At 29.1% G+C, this 22,782-nt stretch overlaps 1 protein-coding gene across 7 annotated transcripts in view; it reads left to right on the forward strand.

Moving 5' to 3' along the window:
• Positions 1 to 22,782, forward strand: part of LOC106465876 (nuclear pore complex protein Nup98-Nup96-like) — an 87,742-nt gene that overhangs the window by 39,587 nt on the left and 25,373 nt on the right. For all 7 annotated transcript variants that reach the window (XM_022394287.1, XM_022394310.1, XM_013926119.2 and 4 more), the window contains 13 exons: positions 1,446 to 1,586; positions 2,984 to 3,237; positions 4,842 to 4,961; positions 6,928 to 7,313; positions 8,280 to 8,419; positions 8,741 to 8,854; positions 11,344 to 11,463; positions 12,576 to 12,687; positions 17,734 to 17,859; positions 19,696 to 19,863; positions 20,255 to 20,563; positions 20,954 to 21,087; positions 21,760 to 21,904. In XM_022394287.1, the coding sequence (XP_022249995.1) occupies positions 1,446 to 1,586; positions 2,984 to 3,237; positions 4,842 to 4,961; positions 6,928 to 7,313; positions 8,280 to 8,419; positions 8,741 to 8,854; positions 11,344 to 11,463; positions 12,576 to 12,687; positions 17,734 to 17,859; positions 19,696 to 19,863; positions 20,255 to 20,563; positions 20,954 to 21,087; positions 21,760 to 21,904 (2,269 nt within the window). The remainder of the gene's footprint in view (positions 1 to 1,445; positions 1,587 to 2,983; positions 3,238 to 4,841; positions 4,962 to 6,927; positions 7,314 to 8,279; positions 8,420 to 8,740; positions 8,855 to 11,343; positions 11,464 to 12,575; positions 12,688 to 17,733; positions 17,860 to 19,695; positions 19,864 to 20,254; positions 20,564 to 20,953; positions 21,088 to 21,759; positions 21,905 to 22,782) is intronic.

Below are 22,782 nucleotides of genomic sequence, written 5' to 3' on the forward strand. Positions count from 1 at the left end.
TAAAGATTTAACTTGGATTTATTCTTCTATTATTGGAGGTGAATAAAAACACGATTAGCAACTAAGATTCTCTCAAATGTACATCAGATAGAGAAGTTAATATTGAACTCGCCATGCCCTAATACTTATTATTTTGAAGAGGAAAAAAAGTAGTAGTACTTGAAAAATCCAGATTATCAAATGACATTCCTAATTGACAATCAAACAATAACATGCTTTTGGGTACCAGTAACTAATTAGAAATATACTTTTTGAGTAATTTATAAAAAGATTTTCTTCGCTATTATAAAACCATTTCCAAAGTCCTAGACAATTATGTATTTAATAATACTTGTTTTGTCACTTTGAAAGCTTATATATATATATATTTCTTCAGTTAATGCTAGGTGACAAAATAAGTGTTTTATTTAAAAAAAGCTTTAGAATAGCTGAGAATTTGGTATTATTTCTTACACTTTTTAAAGCTTTCATCAAAGCCTAATTTTGAGTTCATACTTAGTGATAAGTGTTGACTATAGAAATTTGTTTTATGTATTCATCATTCTCTGACTGTGTTGCTGATTATCCAGCTGGTATAGTCCAGATCTTCAACATAATGTTTTTATCTTACTATACTACCTGTTATTAATAACATTATGAAACATATATATTAACTTTTTTTATGCATGTATACATAAAGAATAAAGAAACCTGTTTGGCTAAGACTAGAAAAAGTTGCATAAATAATTGAGTTGTTTTTTTGGTTATGCTTATGATGGAGCTATAATTTCTTTCTTAAATTTTTCACCAGACCTGAACAAAGTAGCTGCTTAATTTGTATGCATATAACTTTTGTAAAAGACACCAGTCAGTCAAGGTTTGGGATCAAGTTGTTTTAACTTGTTTTATATAAAAGACCCATGTTTTTCGTAAAATATTTTGCTAAATATTTTATTAATAGAATTGACTGACTCATTCATGTTCTTTTTTAATGATAGTTTGTGCATTTTAAAATATTAGTTTAAAATAAAATAACTGCAACTTTTACAGTAGGTAAGATCTTAAATTGATAATTGCAATGTTTTGACCCATCATCAGGTAAAAGTTTTTGAATGTGACTATTGCCTGAAGATGATTTGATACTATGGGTTGAAATGTTGTAACTATCAAAATAAGATCTTGCCTATCATAAAGGTTGCTAGTATTTTATTTTGAATTCATTATTCAGTTCAGTAGGTTTCTCACTAAACATTAAAATATTAGGTTGTTCTTTAAGTCTAATAGCTTCACATCACTTGCATATGAACATGTGATGAGTTTTATACATATTGTAGATAAATATTATTACTAAAACTTAATAGATTGTTTCTTACTTTTTAAGCTTTTCTGTTTATTAAGTATCAGTAGAATATTCTAGTTAACCTAACTGCTTATGATATGAATGTTTTGCTACTACATTTACTTAGGATTCTAACAAGAGAGAAGAGGTTTTAAAGCCAACCAATCCATCAGCCCAGAATGCCATATTGTGTTCAAGTCAGCACAAAGTTTCTCCACTGCCTGTAGCTAAGATCAAACCTAAGCCTATACAACCTGTTGGTAACAAAGTTAGTGTTGATGCAAACTTAATCTTTCATTATTTTTCAGCAGCAATGAAAAGTAAATGGTAAAAACATAAGCTGTGTTTTTAGGCAGTAGTGTTTATAAATTATTGAAAGTAGGTTGTAAAAGTTTAATGTACATTTTTCATGAAGACATACAAAGCTTTTGTTTGCATGGTATTCTAGAAAACTCCAAAAATACCTTGAAAGAGAAATTTGGTCAATATTAAGCCATATTACTATAGTAATTAAGTCTAATTACTACAGATCGTAATAGACAATTACAATTAAGAGTTTTAAGCATCTTTACTTTTCGCTGTTGCTTTCATTTAATTCTATTGTTTTATTGTTCTGGGAACTGTGTATATCTACTGTGACAAGCAGTGAATCACATGGTGGGAGTGTGGAGAGTTTAAGGTAGAGATTTTTCGGTTACCACAAGACTAATTATATTCTCGTTGGTTCCTCAAGAAGTACCATGAAAAAAATTTTAATTTTTTTTTCATTTATATATTTTTTTGTATAACCCAATAAATTTTTGATTTTTACATTTTAGTTACTTAAAAAAAATAAAAATAAATATATCAATATATATCAATAGATAAAAAATATACATAACAGTAAGAAATTTACTCTTATTTATAAGCCTATAGCCTACTTCACTAAAACTACTTTGTTTCAAGCTGTTAGTTGCCCAAAGAATAATTAATGTAACTCACAAATATGCATTTTAAAACATAACAAAAGAAAATAGCCCAAACTATTATAATTTATTTGGCTTCCTAACTGAGTTTTAAAAATGTAGAAATTTCATTACTTACCAGAGCAGTGACTTTGATATACAATTAATAAAACCTGCTTAAGAAATATTGCCTTTTACTAAAGTAAGTTAACATAAAATGTCATAAACATGTAGTTAACAAAATGATGTTTTTTTTTGGTTTATAAGTGTAGTAATTGAAAAGTAAGTGTGAGTAAATATGCAATTTCAGAAGCACGAAGGATTGGGAGGAGCTTCTGTGGTGGGTGTATCAAATTTATTGATACCTAAGAAAATATGGGAGGTTCTTATTTTAAATTCTGGATTGTCAGTATTTAATAGTTAGTGTTTCTAATGGGTGAAAATTTAAAATGTACAATTCAGAGCAGACAGGCATCATTTGATATGGAGAAATGAAAATTGAGAACTTATTTGAATATTCATTTTTAAATTCAAAAATAAAACTTATCAACACTTGAATCAAAATCTTTTGATGCCAAGTTTATTGAAAAACTTTGATAATAAAATCTTTTAATTCAATTTTTAATGTAACTCTGTAAAAGGTCATGATATGCACACTTTGACCTCCACCTGTGCTCATAAAGTTGCTCAGTTTTTGCTGTTTCTATTTGTTCTTTTTTAGATTTCTCTGTTTGATGGATTAGAAGATGAAGATTCTGGTTTTGCTAATGAGACGTTTATTCCCCGTCGAAGCTTGAAAAAGCTGGTAATCAAACCTAAAACTTCCCCTGAGAATTCTGGTAATTCTGTATCAGTCATGAAATCTGTGCAGCAGAGTCCATTTGGTACAAATGATTCTTCTTTCTTGAAAACACCTCAACAAAATCACAACACTCAAGCTTTAACAACACCTTTGACTGTTGACATTAGTGATAGGTGAGAACACTTTAAAATGCTAAAAACTTGAATTTTGATTCTTGCATCCTTCATTCCATGTTAGATGATCCTTTATCATTACTGTACCCTAATTCATCTGCTTTATATGTTGTCTGGGCCCTATACTTAAATGAATTTTAACACAAGTATTCTGTCTAATTGTTGCAGTGTATTGGCTTTACATATACTATTTTAATTACATGCTCATTTAAAGTATGTTGATTATGAAAAATTAAAATTGTAGTTGTTCAGATTGTTAATTTTTACTAATAAACTAAAATTTGTTTCATTGAAGTTGGTTTAAGTGGAGATCAGAAAATGGATACATTTTAATTAAGTTACTAAACCTTTTCATAATTCATTGGGATTTTTTAAATCTGAATAAGAACCAGTTTTTACTTCTGCCACTGAAGGAGGACAAAGGTCATATTTTCACCCCTGCGTGTGTGTGTTTGTCAGCAAGATTTCTTGAAAATGATCAAATGGATTTGGATGAAAGTTGGTATACCTTTAGACTATGACCCAACTTAGAAGTGATTAGTTTTTGGAGAGTCAAGGTCACAAAAACCCAAAGAATCCATATCTGTTAACATGAGGACAGATTTTTCACTCTATTTTTGCTCTATAATTCAGTCAAGAATTATGGAATTTGATGAAACATGCTGAGCATATCTAAAATATTATTCCCCATTGTTCTGCCACAAATGGTCCGTGTCGGTTAATATTGATCGACATACAGACACATTTTCGTATTTTTGGAGAGCCTAATATGATCAACACTGCATGGCGGAGGTATGAACTCTGCTGAGTGCCCCTCTATTTTAGATTGTTGCCTTAACTGTGTCATGCCAGACATGACTGCATCATAGTCAGAGAATTAAAAACTTTAATACTGAAAAGTTTTTGATAAATGTTTTTTTTTTTAGTTTAAAAATACAAATTTTAGAATGTTAATTTCATATCTCTTGATCAGCTGTCCAGAAATTTTGAACTTGTTTTAACTAAATTCGTTTATTTGAATATAACTATCAGGTAAATGTCCTTTCTTTGGTGTTGATACAAAAAATGCCCTCAAAACAAGAAATTTATAAATTTTATTGGGTATTTTTAGTTGTTTCATTCTAATAAACATTGAATGTTATATACCCCTGATTGTAAATTGCTGTTTCTTAATACAAGAGATTGTTGTACTAGTTGATGATTTGAACAAACTTGTTAAGATACAGAAAAATAATTTTAAAAATTCTCACAACTTGCTTCATTTTTGAGATATTGTTTTCAGTTTTTTGTTGAACTCTGATTGGTCAAAATGTCTTTAGGATATTGATGGTTATTCCAAGTTTTGTAGCTAAAGAGAAGTTAAATCACAATATAAATTTCGTTTCAGATTCTGACAGAACATTACACATTTATTGTTTTGGTAAAATTGCAAGAGCGTATGAATGTACTTTGGACTATAATGATTGAGATTTAGTGAAAGACCACATCTTTATGCTATTGATTTAGATGCATTAGTTTTATTTAAAGTAAAAGAAAACAAAGTAATATTGAAATTTTTTGGTTTCAAAAGTAAGAACTACCATTACTCAAATGTTTTTGAACAGAGGAAATACCAGTGTTGACCAACCAGCTTATAATGAAGAAAAAAACAATAGCCCAATCACATCCTCCAACCAATATTACCCATCTTCTGTCTCTATGTCTGTGTCAGGGTATTCAGCCACGTAAGTGTTATTATTTTTTTTCTGTTGCCTGCTTACATTTGTGTTGCACTTTATATTTTCATTATTATTACATTAAGCTAGAGGTGTACTCAATATGGTTTGCTGGTTTCCAAACTGTGTTGCAGGATATAGAGTTTGGTTAATGTATAAAAGTTTGATATCAAAATTTGCTTACATTGCTGTGACACTGAAAAGAAAACTTCCAGCTAAATCATTTCAAGTAAACATTAGCAGCCTGCAAGAACAGCTCTATAGTTCTTAGATGGTTGTAAATCTTGCACAGTTTTTGTTTATTTGAACAAATTTATGTTGTTATTGAATTAAATAATGCTTTTTTTTTATGTCATAAAAAATGTGGGAGATAATTTATTTTAAGAAATCAGTTGTGAAATATGTCATTTCACCACCAGTTCATGTTGTTTTTGCATTCATTTGAGTTTTGTTTTTGATTTTATTTCTATTATTAATTCATAAAGTACAACTTTCTACAATATTTAAGTTTTTACTTCCAGTACTTGCCCAAGTTTAATTGTAAAACAAGAAGGATGCCAGCAAATTACAAAATTTTTCTGCATGGTATAAATAATTTTTGTTATTATGAAATACATATATAATCAGTTAAAAAAAAAGAAAGAAAACTAATGCCCATGTATATGTGCATATGATAGATGGATACCCAGTGTAATGATCAACAAAAAAAAATCTGTAACCAGGAAATTTAAGCTTTTTTGATGGTTTGTAGATTCTTGATTTTAACTTTATCTGCTACTGGAATTTTACTGTTCAGAGACATATGCACACAAAAAAATTCTGGTGTGTTTGATTGCTATTAGAGCTTAATTTCATGATATTAAGAATATTTTAAAATAATCCTTAATTTATTGTTGTTTATAAACATTTGTAAGTTGTTTTCTAAGTTTTTCACACCTATCTTTACAATGACGTTAAACCAGGAGATAATATTGGAGACACTGTTCACTGCTAACTCAAAGCTACTAGAGTAAAGTTCTACCAGACTAATTTAATATAGATAAATATTTATTTCAAACTTCTCTATTTCCTGCATCAAAAAGCTATTTATTTGTATTCTTACTAGGCTTAATTTCAAAATAATTGGCCAGGAAGAGATGAATCAGTTTTAATTACTTTTCTTTAGCCTTGGTTAATTGGAATGATGAATCTTTTTTGAGAGCAAACATTGATGAAAAAAGTTCGCTTGTTATATGTATAGTGAAGTATTTGTTTTACAGTGGTTGTATTAACAAGAAGTTATAGTAAATTAATGCTATTTATTTCATATCTTTAAATTTTCACACACTTTTACACATAAGTACTTGCTTGTACTATGTAACGTAGTACGGATGAGAATGTTCTGGATTTCTTTCTTTTTAGTGTCATCTGGGACTATTCATGAGTTTTGCAATAATATGAGGGGAAAGAGGCAAAGATACTTTATTGCTTGCTATCATTCCAATAATACAGTCAAATAAAACATGCCCAAAATTGATCTTTTATAAACAAGACTTCCATTTTTCAGTCGCACACAGCAATGACCTATTCTCTGTTTCGTTATTTTGTGTATATCTGCCATTATTTTTTTACTGATTAGAATTTAGCTAATATGTTCCAGATTCTAAAAAGTAGCATGTTAGTGGGGTGGATTTTTTTGCACAAAAAATTAACTGAAAATTTACATGTTTTATTTAAAGATGGAATTAACTAAAAAATGGTAGTTTACATGACAACGGCATAAATGTGAGAAGACTATGTTAGTAATTAACTTCTGAATGAAAGTGAGGAGTGTATAATAATATGTTAAACATACTGTATCTGCAGTATCCAGTTTTTTCTGTATGTTTCACTGTCTGAAACTTATACTTCATCATCAAATTGTTGAAACCTTATTAGTAATCTAGTTTTTGCACATTGAATGAAATGTGTGAAAAATGTATCCATATCTTTTTAGGTTTCAGCCAAACCTTGATGACACCATTGCTGCTTTGAACTCGGCTAACAACAAAGCTACAAGCCGTAGCTTAGGTATAGCAAGCTCCCGATGTCAAGAAGATGCTGACCAAAGTAATCTCTCCCACAGTATTTCCCTTGAAGAAGATGAGAGTCAGAATGATGATTTTAGTAAGGAACCATCAGAAACAGCTACACCTCACCCAGCAGGAATTGTATTGAAACGTCCTGGCTATTATACCATCCCTTCTCTTGAGGAATTGGCTACCATGACTGATGAAAAAGGCAACTGTATAGTGGAGAACTTTACAATAGGAAGGGAGAGTTATGGAAATGTATTCTTTCCTGGTACTACCAATGTTAGTGGACTTAACCTTGATGAACTTGGTGAGTCTGTCTCATGTTTGTAGTAGGTCAATCTGTGCTATGAATATTTGAAGAAGTCTTTTATGATTAATTAACTTGATTTAGTTTCCTGTAATTTTTTTGTCAGAAATTTTTTTAAGATTTTGTCAGACATTTTTCTGAAAAAAATATAAATACTTTCTTTTATGGTAAAATTATAAATTTTTTTTATGTTGATCAGAAAGTTTCATTTTATACATCTAATAAACTTCAACTTGATTAATTTTCATAAATGGTTTTTAAAAAATTGTTTTATGTTTGCATAGACACCACTTCTGGCTAAAATTGAAAAACAAAAATCACTTAAACTGACAAAGATTTATCAGGGACCTAAGACTTTAACTTTCAAAGTGGTGTCAGGTCAAGTTAGGTAACATTATTTTTGCTAACGGTATTCTTGGTTGAAATGAATTTATATCATAAAATTGTTTTCATAAAATTATGAGTTTTCTTATTTACATATGTGGTATAAGTATGTTAAACTCCACAATAATATTCAAAAAATAATGATTTGAGTAACCAGAATATTTTGGCTTCACTACTGTACTCTAAACTTAGTAATGGCTACCTGATGTCTTGTCACAGATGAAAATTGACATAAATTTCAAACAAATATAATTTAATATGAAAACAACATTTAGATAAAATACAAATCTTAATCTTATTGATGTATCCATGTTTCACATATTAATTAGCTTAAGAATGAGATGTCACCAAGGTTTTCTGGTTTATGAAATATATTGCTAGTTTTTATTTCTATTTAATAAATTTGAATTAGTCAGTATGGATACTTTTTTCTTTTCGAAGTAAGGTAATGTGTGTGTTTGTTTTCAAAAATGTTTGGTAATATTTGTGATAATTTTTTTTAAAGTTTGTAAGTGGAATATAAGTGTATATTTCAAGATTATTTTTTTTAATATAATGTTCCATTAATATGTATTTCTTCAGTGCACTTCAGGAGAAAGGAGATAACTGTGTACCCAGATGATGAAAATAAACCACCTTTAGGAGAAGGTTTGAACAAGAAGGCACAGGTGACCTTAGATTGTGTCTGGCCAAATGACAAAAATACCCACACACCTATTAAGGTATGAATATGAATCAAAATGGGGTATAATTCAAACTTAATATTATGACCATTTTCTGGTTGTGGACATATAACTATATATATTTTATATTACTTAGGTTTAAAAGCATTATTGTTTTCTTTATACTCAGAAAAGTTTTAGAAGATGCAAACAGAATCAGTGAATTAACGAGTATTTATTGTAGTACAATTTTGGGTAAAGAGAAAAGAGTAGTTTTAGATTTGTTTAAGGTTTTGTATATTATCCTGCATAAAAGGTTTAACATGATAATAATGTTCAGCAAATTCATTGCATAGAGCTAACAGGATTTTGTTATTTCAGAATCCAACACGTCTGAAAAACATGTGTTACCAAGAAAAAATTGAAAGAGCTACAGCACGTTTAGGAGCCAAGTTTATTGACTACAGACCAGAAACAGGATCATGGGTCTTTGAAGTAAGACATTAATATTTTTTTATTTGTTTGTTTAAAAAAGGTAAGCTCTATTCTTGAAAAAAAAAAAAAAAAGGAATCGTTAAATAATTGCTAGATTCACACAAGTTTTATGCAAAAGTGCATTCAAGAAATTCATTTGAACCACAAAGAAAACTAATTCTCTTTCAATTTGTCAATTGAAATAAAGAAGTGAGCAAAAAGCATTTTATATGTAAATATCAGAGTACTGGTATATTGTGATTAGAAAATTAGCCAGAATCTATTTTTTAGTCAATAAAGGTGGAAACATAAAAATATAAAGAAGGAAAGAAACACAAATGGTAAAGTATCTCAACTTTGAAAATAGGTGTGTCTTCTGCTAAAAACCTTTGTATAGAGGAAGAGCTAAGTATTAAAATGATGAAAATAACTTGCTAGTCATCCCTAATGGCATTTTTTTTGTTTTACAAATTTTGAAGAAATACCCCACACTTGAAATTTGTCAAAATACTTCCCAACTAATTAGAGCTTGGAAATGTTTTTATTTTTACATATACTGGATATGTAGTTGGCACATGTGTATAAAATTTGTTAAATTATAATAAATAATTAAAAACAATGTTTTGCATTTACACAATAAAACTTTATTTAAGCCATACGGCTTCAACTTTAAAATAGAAATATCACTCTATGCGTACATGTTTTGACGTGATCTTCGTCATCCTCAGGAGTAACTTACAAGACTATTTTATACTTTACCTTTGTCACATTACTTCATTGTTATTTGCATATTTCCTTGGTGTAATAATAATAATAAAAAAAGGAAATATGCAAATAACAATGAAGTAATGTGACAAGGGAAAAGTATAAAATATTCTTGCAAGTTACTCCCGAGGATGATGTAGATCACGTCGAAACATGTACGTGTTGAGTGGTATTTCTATTTTAAAGTTGAAGCCGTACAGCTTAAATGAAGTTTTTATTGTGTAAATACAAATTGTTGTCTTTAATTATTTATTATAATTTAAAAAACTGAGTGTAGTGTTATTTTTCTTTTATACAGAAACTAGATATCCTCTAGAAAGTTTGTTTCTATCCTTCTTTTCTTTGTATTGTATTTAAATGCAGCATTCAGCAAGTCAACATAACTTCATCAAAGAAGTTATCTTTTTTGGTTATGGAAATGTTGGTAAACATATATATGTAAAGTGAACAACTTTACTAGTATCTATGAAAGCTAGTGATTAGGAGTTTTACTCCACCAGTAAAAGACAAGGTATTTAGATACACCAGTGTTTGAGTAACATACAGGTAAATATAAGTATCCATAATATAGGCTTGAAAAATGTTAGTATTTCTGAGATTGGACAAAAAAAAACAGTATTTGATAAAATTTCAGAGCAAAAATTTTCTGTCTAAAAAGTTATTATAGGGCAGACAGAAACATACAGATCACTATTCTGACAATTAAACTGCAGCTACATCTTTTCTGGTATGCACCGCATATTATGGATTTTATATATTTGGAAGACTTAAAGAACCTTCTTCTACATCTTACTAGTATGCACTGCATATTGTGGTTTTTACATAGTAAGAACACTTGTCAAGTAAACTGCAACTACATCTTACTAGTATGTACTGCATATTGTGGATTTTCTGTAATCAAAATAGTACTTGACAAGTAAACTACAGCTTCTGATTTACACTGCATTTTATGGCACTCAAGATAGCATCCAATATTATGTATACTGTTTACTTCACTTTTTTTTCAGTAGAGCTTTCTACCATAACAAGCTGATGCACACAAAATATAAGATAATTCTCTTTGTGACTTGTGGCATATTTATATTGTGCGCGAGTGTTACATTTATTTGCTCACACTTTGCCACCATGCATAGGTCTACTATTCATAGTGTGTGATTAGCTGTCCACAGTTCAGTTGTTAATTTTCATATCCATTGTAATTTAAGGCTTTACATTGATAAAATGTTAGCACCTATCATTGTTCATATGCAGTGTAACTAATAATTTATGCTTAGCTTTACTATAGTGATAACACATTTATCTTATTAATTTTAGTAATAATGACATTTTTAAAGTATTTTGAAGATTGACTTATAAAAAGTGAAACATTTATGAAATATCTGTATTTGGTTGCTGATTTGCTTAATGCTAAAATCTCAGAGTGAAGAGATCAAATACCAAAATCAAATGTTTGTTGAGTTTTGTGTTGATTTGTATTTCTTATTTTCTTTTTAACATACTTATGTCGTGACCTATTACCAAGATGTTTCTGTGCTTCTACTTTATTCAGACTATCCTTTTTTTTTTTAAACCGAGTTTTACAAATACAGCTATTACTATCAGTGTGTGTGTGTGAGAGTTTCTATGTGTAGGTTATTTAAAATATACACAAACCCTGAGATTGAAAACTAGATATAAATGGCACATTTGGACATGAGCGGTTTAAACTATAATCTGAAATGAAAACTTTGTTTTGAACACTCAAGGTTCAGCATTTCTCAAAGTATGGCCTAGAAGAATCTGATGAAGAGGTTGAGATAGTTCCACCAGCTCAAGAGAAAGAGTCAGAGAAACCAGTTCAACAGAACAAACAGATACAGCAGCAGGTACCCAAGTTGTCCTGATTTTAGGATGTGTGATTTACATTTTGTATTCCTTGATTATCTTTTCTATAGGATGTAGATGTTATTTATATTTGATTTTATTTAGTTACAAAATAACTTGTCTCTTATAAAAGTGAGGAAAAACAATTGTTAGTGTGCATTTTAGTTACCCTATGAAAAGTAACAACTATTAAAAGATAGCATTTTTCTTTATTCTATTGTTGTTTCTATACTCATCCATTTATATAGGAGAAACAAATTGAAAGGAATCCTTGAGGTTTGTTTATTGTTATCTTCTGCCAGTGTAGATATTACTTTCTAGGTATAGAGATTCAGTTAGAAGGAGCAAATGTAGGAAAAATTTTTAAAATCTGTTTCTTTTTTTCTTTTTTTTTTTTTTTTTTATTTGTTCAATGATTGTCTTATAGACTTAATAGGTGAAATCTGCTGTGAAATATTGGGTTCTCCTTCTAAGTATTAGGAAAGAGCTTTGGAATGGTCCTTGAGACAGTAATTTTTATACATCATTTAAAATAGTCTAGTTTGTAGTGTTTTCACCAGCTGTGTACAAAGTTCATAAATAGAGATGGTTATTGTGTCAGGGGTTGGACCAGTGAGGATTTTTCATCGCATTGAATGAATCTGCAGAGCTCTTAAGGTTGAGAAGATTTGATTTACTACTCATCAATGGAACTGACAAAAGAAATTTATTTAAAAAAAATTAAAATAAGAATTTGTATGTGTTTTTATGAAAATTGATCTCTTAAAAGCAGTTGTGGATAACTATGAAAAAGGAGGTGGATATGCTCATTAAAAGAAAATGTTTAAATACATGTCTTATTAGTTTTACTAATGTAATGGTTTGTAATGAAGCTTAGATAATATGCTAACATAAAGGGGTTTGTAGCATTTTTTCAAAGTTTGTATGTTGCTAGAAATTTATCTGTTAATTGAAGCACTTAAGTAAATGAAAAGTGATATTTTACTAATTGAAATTTTTCAGTCGCTTAAATTTTAAATTTATTTGAAATGGTACTTTTTTTAGGCCCCACAACAGTTTTTTTAACAAAATGGATAAATCACTCAGTTTTTAATTAAACAACTTCTCTTGAAAGGTTCAAGTGAATGGAGGTCTTAAGAAACAAGCTATTTCAATGCAGCACATTGATGAAGATGATGAAATGTTGGACATAACCCAACAGACCATGCCTCTGGAAGACATTGAAGGTAATGATCATTTAGTGTTTAATAACATCTGATATCTTATGAAGATCTCATTCAGCCTTGACATTAAAATTTTGGTTTTCTTCATAGTTATGTCACTTTTTGTGAAGCACAATGTCTTAGTTTTAAATCTTTATCATAATTTGGAGGCTTGGCATGGCCAAATGGTTAGGATGCTTGACTCGCAATCTGTGGGTCATGGATTTGAATTTCCATTGCCAAACATGCTTGCCCTTTCAGCCATGAGGGTGTTATAATGTGACACTCAATTTCACTATTCGTTGGTAAAATAGTAGCACAAAAGTTGGTGGTGATGACTGTCTGCCTTCCCTCCAGTCTTTCATTGTTAAGTTAGGGATGGCTAGCACAGATAGCTCTCGTGTAGCTTTATGCAAAATTCCAAACAAACCAAACCATAATTATTTTCTGGAAGATAAACTTGGATTTAGGAACTGTTAGTATAAAATTGTTTAAATAGTTATTCTAGTGTATTTCTTGGCCCAAACTTGTTTATGAAATGTTAAACTGTTTTTATATAATTATGGGAGCATCACAACTGTATTATTTAGAAACTTAGCTAGAATGAAATGAGCACCAGTTTGCAAAGGCTAGGAAGTTAACCCTTGAAACTGTGCATTATCAAATGATTTTTATTTATTTTTAAAAGTATATATATAAATAAAGCCTGTTTTTATACTTTTGTCATTTATATCAACCTTTTACATATTAGCTATACAATGACTGACTTAAATGGTTTCATGTGTATCAAATGTATGTGTAAAAATAGTAATTTTTACTCAATTGAAATTTTAGCATTCGGTGATATTACCATTATACTGGCCAGTCTGCAGTATTTTTCATGTCTGATCTGTGTTTTATGTTAATGTTAATAACTGTAATTGAGTTATAGTTGAGATTTTAATTAAAAATAAAGGCATTGAACTATGTTAATCTAACAATCAATTTAACTGATAGCTCAGGCACCCGATAAAGATGTTTTAATATCTTGGGAACAAGAGACCAGTAACAGTGTACAAACTAATTTCATAGGTATTTCTATATAATATAAAGTAGTCTTCTTTTTTGTACATGGTGTTTAAAAACAAATGTAAAAACAAGTATGCCAAGTATTAACATTTTCTAGAAAAATGCTAAATCTATTGGTGAACACTAGAAATTATTATTGTTAAATGCTGTATTGTTTTATTATTTTAAAATATTATTAGGAAGAGAAATTGGAAATGATATCCTAAATCTTTGTAACTTGCATGACACATACTATACATTAATTCCTCACCTCAATTAAGTTTTTTAAAAAAAGCCTTCCAATGTAAGTAATACGTGGTGAGACAAGTTGACCTCCTATTGCTTTTTAGTATAAACCTGTATCTCTTAAATGATGAGTTATCATATATATGCATCTTTTTTTTTTATCCCCGTCCCACCAAACATGCTCGCCCTTTCAGCTGTGGGGGCGTTATAATGTGACAGTCAATCCCACTATTCGTTGGTAAAAGAGTAGCCCAAGAGTTGGCGGTGGGTGGTGATGACTAGCTGCCTTCCCTCTAGTCTTACACTGCTAAATTAGGGATGGCTAGTGCAGATAGCCCTTGTGTAGCTTTGTGCGAAATTCAAAAACAAACAAAGCATCTTTTTTAAGTTCATAACCTACCACATACCATCAAATCAGTACATATCTAGTGTAAAAAATTATGGGCAAAATATGATGTATTGGTTAGACAAATTAATTTGAGAATTTTGGTGAAAAAAAAAAAAACAAGCAAAGAATTTGAGTGCCAATATTAACTTAAAATATGCAGTGTTTACTACTGGACATCTTAAATAGATTTTTTTTTCATCTGTTTATTAATTGGGGCATGTGGGTAGTTAGAAAATCTCAAGATTTAAAAAAGTGAATGTGCACCTAAACTTTTGAGATTTTGTCTTAAAATATTGTAGATGGCATGTCATGGGTGACATATAGAACAGGTTTAATAAAAATTGTTTCACAGATGATATAAATAAACATACAAGCTACTTTTTAAAATATTTTTCTTGGTAGTGTACAAATACTTTTATCACTCGTAAGCTAAAAGCCAGTGTTATTGTTATAACATTTGTTTTAGATAAAGCTGATTAACTATAGAGGGAATAAAGTTTGGAGATGGCTTGAATGGGTAATGAAAGAAACTGCTACAAATGTACAACATTTTGACAACATTGTCATCATCAGGTACCTGATGGTGACATAATCTTGTCAAAACATAGAATGTTTGTAATAAAGTTTTTTTTTTTCAATACACATTCAAGCGGTATCCAAACTTTATTTTCTAAAAAGTGGGTTCCTTGTCATCAGATATAGTGAAATTAAGCTGAAGTTTGAAGGATTTCTTATTACATTTTGTTAGTCAAGGTGTTTATTCTCATAGAATTAAATATGAAACAATTAACTCTTTCAACATGGGCTCAGTCAATATGACCAACCACGTGACCTCTTTATATGCAATTAAAGTCTTTATAGATTTAGTACTTCTAACTTTCAATATAGTTTGTAAATCTTCACAAAATTTGGCAGTATTTCGCATACAAAATATCATATTTTGTGGTGATGTATTTTTAATAAAATAAAGATTTGTCCATGAATATATTATTTGTTTTGAATAGTCTGTGTGCAAAGTAATTTTCATGTTAAAATTAAAAATACTTTTCCTCATCTCCAAAATCTCAAATTTCCTTTGTGTAATCCCTAAAACCTCCTAAATGCATTTCAAACGTTTTTTCAGTAAAATTTTATGTTATTTTCTTTACCCTATCTCAAAACGGAATCAGTCAATTCAACTGACCTCGTAACCACCAAAAAAAATAAAAATAAATAAAATTCAATTTAAATTACCCTATTTTCTTTTTAGAATGACTTCAAATTCTAACGTGAAACTACATTCGTTTATCCTAATTAGCACTATATTCATAACAGTATACATCTATTTATAATTAAATTTTTTTGTTTTATTGCCCTTTGAACTGTGCCTTACTACTATTCGTGCCAGTATAAGTTGTAAATCACTCGAAGAAAGTGCAACTCATGTTAAGCTAACAAATTACATTACCCACAAACTACTACGAGGTTCTCATGTATGTGTCTCGTGAAACATTTTTATAATATTATTATTATTTATTTTACCTAATCTGATCTTAACTAACGTAAAAGGATCCCTATCTTTACATTTTAGTTACTTTTATAATTAGACATAAAGAATAAACAATAAAGAGAGTTAACCCTAATTTTTTATACTAATGATACTAATGTGCTTAATAACTTTTATTTAATTAAATAATGCACCAAAGAATATAGACTAATAACATGCAAAATGTAGACAAATTCCCTTACCTCTTAAAATTTTCCTGGCTTTTTAACTATGTGTCAAGAGATGTTACAAATTCATCCAAGCTTGTTGTTAACTTTCTCATGGGAATGATGTTGGTACTCTGAGTGAAATTGACATTTAACCATTCATAACATAACGTTATACAATATATCATTTGAGAGGTGGAGGCTTTGACATTCTATTGGTTATAGGTAATATATAATCAAACGTAATAGAGAACTATTAACAAATTCTGAAAGAGGATGTGGCAGGAGGGGTATCATTTTCTTTTCGATAGTTCTGTAACCAATGAAATTTTTATGGAGAATAATTTACGTTTAATTTCAAACATTTTCGAGGGGTGGTGAATAAAATAGGGATGATTACATGTAAAGAGAAAATGTCACATGGATCACACTAAGGGAAATTCAGGATTTTTTTAAATATTGCTTTGTAGAATTAAGAACTTAAAACTTATATACTTTTAAAATATGGATTATTAGCTAAGATTTTATCTTATTCTGAGTGGTATAGCATAAACAAAAAGTAGTTTAATAAAATTTTGAATGTAAGACACTAAAACCTTGTGTCATGCACAGTAAAGGATACCCGTGGCAATAGGGGTAATATAAATAGTTGATTTTACCATTATTATAATGAGAAATATACAACTTGTTTGTAACTAAAACTCAAACTATGTAAACAATTGTTTTCATTAGCTAGCATTTAATATTACTTCAGTTTAGTATATTGTTTAAAACTGTTATTGTGTTAACTGTGTTATTTTAAATATTGGGAACTCGCACTTCTGCAAAACAATTTTTTTTTGATAGTTTTATTATTGTATTTTGTCATAAAAGACTGGAAAATGTGCAAATTATTTCTCAGTATTAGGATAATGAATTGCAGAGCATTTTGGTTGGCATACGATTTTAGAAGTAATAATATACCAAAGTTGTCTGTAGGGCAGTTTGTAAATAACTTCTTATCACCACTAATCATAAAATAGTAAAATTCAACATGAACCTTTTGAAAATAACCCACGTTTTTTAGTATGATAATGAATTTTGAGAACTAAAAAGTGAATAAAACATATAGTTTGTTGAAATAATTTAAATGTTTATATACCGTGCAATATTTTATTTTGGTCTTTTTTTTTCAAAATTCTTCTCTTTTCCCATGGTCTACTTTATGTATAATTACATGACTTTGGTATGTGTAAGAATTACTTCCAGTTATAGTTTAATTTTTGTTCCCCCCTTAGTAGTTGGGCTGCTTTTAAAGTACTTGGAACAAATCAATTCTGGTTACAAGTTGGGAAGGAAAGGCAATGCATAACTATTTGCACTGGCAAAGGAGTGAAGTTAACATGAATTGAGTAATTATTTCCAGTGTTTGCTGGATATACTTGCCCTTTTTTTATCTTGTGAATTGATGATGTTTTATCAGTGTTTTTTGGATAAAACCAAAAATCAGAAGCTCTACATATAATCTATTTAAAATTTTATGATTATAATAAGCCGAAAAAAGACTACATTGAAAATACACTATTTTTATTTTGTTTTCTGCTAGACGATAGTAACTAGTATTATGTTCAAATATAGTGGATGTGTATGTGTTTAACACTTGATTGATTGTAAAGTTATAATTATAAAATTAACTCAGACGCATGGTATTTTCCTAGAACTTAGCCAGATGGATGAAGTGTATTCCCCTTCTGAGAAACTTGCTCATGCTTTGGGTGTTGATGTTCATCGCATGCAAGGAATGAAAGTATCATTCTTTCAAGATGAAGAATCTGTAGAAGAGGGTGAGAAGAACTGATTCTGTACCATGCTAAATTTTCATTAAATTCGGTATTTTTATTTGTGAATATGAAAGTGACTCATTTTATTGATAAAATATGTAGTTTTTCAATTAGGATTGAAGCCAGTGTTTTTTACAATAATGCTTGAAATGACCATTAGTCATATGATGGAAGTTGGCTACTTTTGCATTAAACTTGATAATCTTTCCTTTGGTATAGAACTTGTGAGAATAAAACTTTTCATAGCTGGGATAAAAGGTAAAAACATTGCTCATTAGAAACAACTGCTTCAATGTTTATATGTACTGTGTACACACAACATCTTGCATGTAATTTTTCAACTTACTGTACGTGCTTGTCAATGTGATAATATAACCTACACTTCTGTCAAGTAAATACAAACAGCATATAAAGCTTTATCATGACTTGACAAAATGTGTTTTGAACCAGTTTTAAAAATATATAATTCTTGCATAGCGTGCTACATCCTTATACAACTTTGAAAAACAGTTTTATGGTTACTGCTATTTTGACTGTTTTTTTGTGTGTGTGTGTGTATATCTTTTAACTCCCATATCATGCATTTACCATATTATGATATATTTTCTTTATATATATATATATATATATATATATATATATATATAACATATACAACAGAAACAAGAGTAGTAACAATTATAACAAGTTAATTTTTATTTTTCTGTTATATAATAACAGTGTTAGGTAAAATGGTGTTAAGTTCTGTATTCAATGGCTCATTCATTGAAAAATATGAGTTCATGTGTGACATCTTACAAGACTTTTAAGTTTTATTTTAAGTTAACATATTAGTTGAGTATTTTAAAGTATATGAACAAGCTATGAAACAGTAACCCGTTTTGGTAGTGTGTGTTTTATTTGAAACTTAATTGTACTGTTTAATTTATGACAAGTTTAGATGATATTGCATGAAAGTTCAGAAATTAGGACTTGCTAAAAATTTGCATGTTCTAGGAAGATTTAACTTTGATGCAGAAAAATATTAAAATTCATCTAATTATGGCAGCCTTACAATAGTTGTAGGTGATGACAAGTGCTTCAAATCATTTAAAATCTTTTCAACCTTTTTAGCTTCATCCTGACATTAGTATCTTTCTAGTGTCGTGTCAAATTGAATCATGCACTCAGTTAAATTTAAACTGCCTTATTGCAAAAATTTTGTGTTCACCCATAAAGTAGTATGAAAAGCCATGTTAAAATGGTTAATGTTTTAGTTTAAAAGAATTAAGGAAACTTTTTTAAATTAATTATTAGAATTTTAAGTTAATAAAGATGTGGTTTATAAGGTTTTTTAAGGTATTAAAGTGTATTTATATAAAAAAAAATGAAGTTGTGGAAACCAACTGTGGCATACCGTAATTTTTAATATTAAAGAGTATAAGAATTTATTTTTAATCAAGAAGAGTGAATAACATACAAAATATCAGTTTTTTTACACGTACATAATATGTAAACCGGAGAGCTTAGCTTAAATCTGTTTCAGATTATTGTTTAGTCATTAATAGTTTAGCTCAGCTCAGTTAAGTTTACAAACATTGAAACTTTGTAGTTTCTTGTTGCTTCAAACCAAGTTAGATGATTGCACCTATAATTTTGAAATTATTATTATTTCAAAAGATTGCTCTAAACCTGGTAATAATAATAATAATAAAAGAAAAATTATTAGATTTATATTTAAATGTAGTTTATTAGGTCAAACCTGGAGTGAAATTTTAAGTTGTAGCTCTGTAATAACTATTTTGAAACAGTATTTTTTATATACAAATTGAGGGTTAATTTGTTTTTAAATGTTTACAGTTGAAGACAAGGGTGATCCAATTATGTCCACTCATAGGTCAAAGTACAGTGATAGAAACTCCTATGTATCAAAGAAATACACAAATGGCGAGCATTCTTCGTATGGTGTGTCCTTAATCAAAACGAATCTCTCACACATAGATAGTCCAAAACCTATTTCTTTGTATGGTAAGCTTTGTGTATTTTTAAAGGTTTTTTTAAATTGTACATTACCTTTTTTTTTTACTTGTTCATGGCTCATGGTCTACATGTGAAGAAAAAAAAATGAGACAAAACATAATGCATCAAGACAATTTGCTATTTTTCATGATATTACAATGTTACTGAACTTGGTGTTCATGGCTAGATAAATGGAAACAATTTTTCTAGAAGTATCTATTTGCTGCTAGGTTAAAAAATTATTAAATATTTACATATTTATTCACATGCAAGTAATGGCTACCATGTGATTAAAAATCACTTACTTAAACATTAATGCTAAACTCTGAAGTCAGTCCTAATCTATACTTAACCATAATTCACTTTTATCCTACTTACCTATATGTCCTGTCTATTGAAGATCAATATCCAGTCTCAACTTCACTGGCTCCACTTCAGCCTGAGCCCTTACCCCTTGTAGACTTGTTAACCCATCATCCAACACTGCGTAGTGGTGTAACAGACGATTCCAGTATTCAAATGAAGAAATCTGTGATGCGTACAAAGCGAACATTAGCCTTGGTTAGTCTCAACAAGTCACTTTTAAATGAAAGACACCATCTTATTGCTGACCTTGGATGTTTTTTGGGTCGTTCCTTCCGAATTGGATGGGGACCTGAGTGGACCTTTTCCCACTTAGGTCATTGTATAGGGTCAAGTACAGAACAAGGTGAGGTTATAAGAAAATAATATGGATTTAATAACTAATGTATTAAAGTAATTAATTATCACTGCTATTAGCAGGAACAGTTAAGCATTTTTTGTATACATACATAAATTTTAATACTACATTCAGTACATATAGTAAAATTAAGAATATATGTATATCTTGATTGTATGAAATCTCTAAATTTTATATTCTACAAAGAGTAATACAGATCATGGTTATTTAATAGTTAGCTATTATATTAAAAGTATTTGTATGTTTTTGCAATGCATAGCAATTTTAGTCTACTGAAGAAGGCATAATAAAATTACAGTATTTATGAAAGGGTAAAAAGTTGGATTTAACTTCTTAACAGATATTTTTATATTGTTGTTTTTGTTTATTTATTCCAAGTGAAGAGCAAACCAACTGCTCTTGGTCTTCTGACATCTGTAAAGCCAGCTATGCCAGCTGATTCAACCTTGGGCTTAACCATAGAAAGACTTAAGATGTCTCTATCCTACACACCAAATGATAATTTAGTGAAGGTAAAGAAAACTCGGAGTAAAATATATTTTTGAATATTTAAACAACTGGATACACATACAAATTATTTGTAATTGCAAATTGTTAGATCTTTAAAGCGAAAATTTGGTTGTGTGTGGCATACATAACAAAGAAATCTAGGAAAGACTTTTTAAAATTAAATGTTTTGAATAAACGATGTATAAAGTTTTCTTTTCTATGTCTAAAGTATATCAAAATTAACTTATAGTTTACATCTTTACAATTCTTTATATCTATAAAAAAGGTAAAAAAAAATTATTTGCTTGTCTTTGTGTTTTTCTCAGTGGAAGCTATCTTTTTTTTTTTTTAACTGTGCAACTATGTACAATGCATGTCATTTTTAAATTCTGGTGAATAAACTTAGCAAAAATAAAGTTATGGGGTAACTCCAAGCTCAAATACATTATGGAATTAACTCTATAGTTTATTTTTGTTACATCAGTAAAACTATTGGAAATAGTTACAGGATTGTATCTTTCTGGGTAAAAGTTGATTGTTCTGTAAATTGTTACCATAAACATCAATCAATGTAAATATAAAACTGAACACTAGCCAATAAAACCTCATGCTTTTGAAAATACTCAGGATACGTCATTTATATTGGTGTTGTTGAATGCAATGCAATATATATTATTCTAACCTTTCTTTCTCAGCAAAATCTTTTGGAAAGTTTAAACATTCAGTTGGAGCATTCAGCATCAACAATTGAGGACGGATGTCCACTGTTTATACCTAGTCTTGGAGTAGACTCTCTCCATGCTCATGCAACTTTGGCTGAAACCCAGACAGCAGATGTTGGTGAGTTTATTTGTAATAGATAAGTTTTAAACTTATCAATTTTCTTTTTATTCTGTTTAAGGTTAATTAAATAACTATTAGAAGAGAGAGAGAAATTATTTCCAAAGTATTTGTCAGATTAATTTGTGTAAAAGAGGATATTGATTTCTTGAGATACTTAAAATTTATAAGAATTATTTTTGTAATGGTGGTGAATATTGGAACTTTTAACTAATATTAGATTGATCCATCTTTTGCAATGAAAATTACATAAACTTGGAAAGATATAAACACTAGAAAGATGCTGGAAGGTGTCTTGTTTGTAGCCACTTTGACTAGAAATTTGGTATGTAAATGGCTGAAAGAAGGCAGAAGAGTATTATAGTGGTGAATGTGATGTTCAAATTCATCTCAAAGGTTTGAGATATGGTAATTATACTACTAATTTTTTGAATACAGACTTGTAATCTTGAAACTATACATCCTATAAATATGAGTGTGGGAAATATTTCTTCATGAAATTTGGCAACCTTTTAGTGAACATTACAAATTCTGTTGCACACAAATAAAATAGACAGTCTTATAAAAAATACTTTTGTGCATTTAGGAGGTTCTAGAGGTTATGCATATGAAATGTAAAAACTGTAAGATGAAAAAAAATGTTATTCTTAATTTGAGAATCACCTTGTACTCAAACTGACTTAGTAAAGGTTCTGTAAGTTCAGAGGAAAATTTTTATTAAAAAAAACTACTTAAATTTGTAATTTTGTTTTTGTTTTACAATATACTTCTGTGAAGATACACAAAATGAATTCCGAGTTATAGTGTGTGTGTATGTGTAGATATATACACCTGGAAAAAAGTTAAGCACCCCCAAATATTTTTCAGGATTGCTTATT

This window comes from Limulus polyphemus, unplaced genomic scaffold (genome assembly GCF_000517525.1).
Source record: "Limulus polyphemus unplaced genomic scaffold, Limulus_polyphemus-2.1.2 Scaffold71, whole genome shotgun sequence".
Taxonomy (NCBI): Eukaryota; Metazoa; Arthropoda; class Merostomata; order Xiphosura; family Limulidae; genus Limulus; species Limulus polyphemus.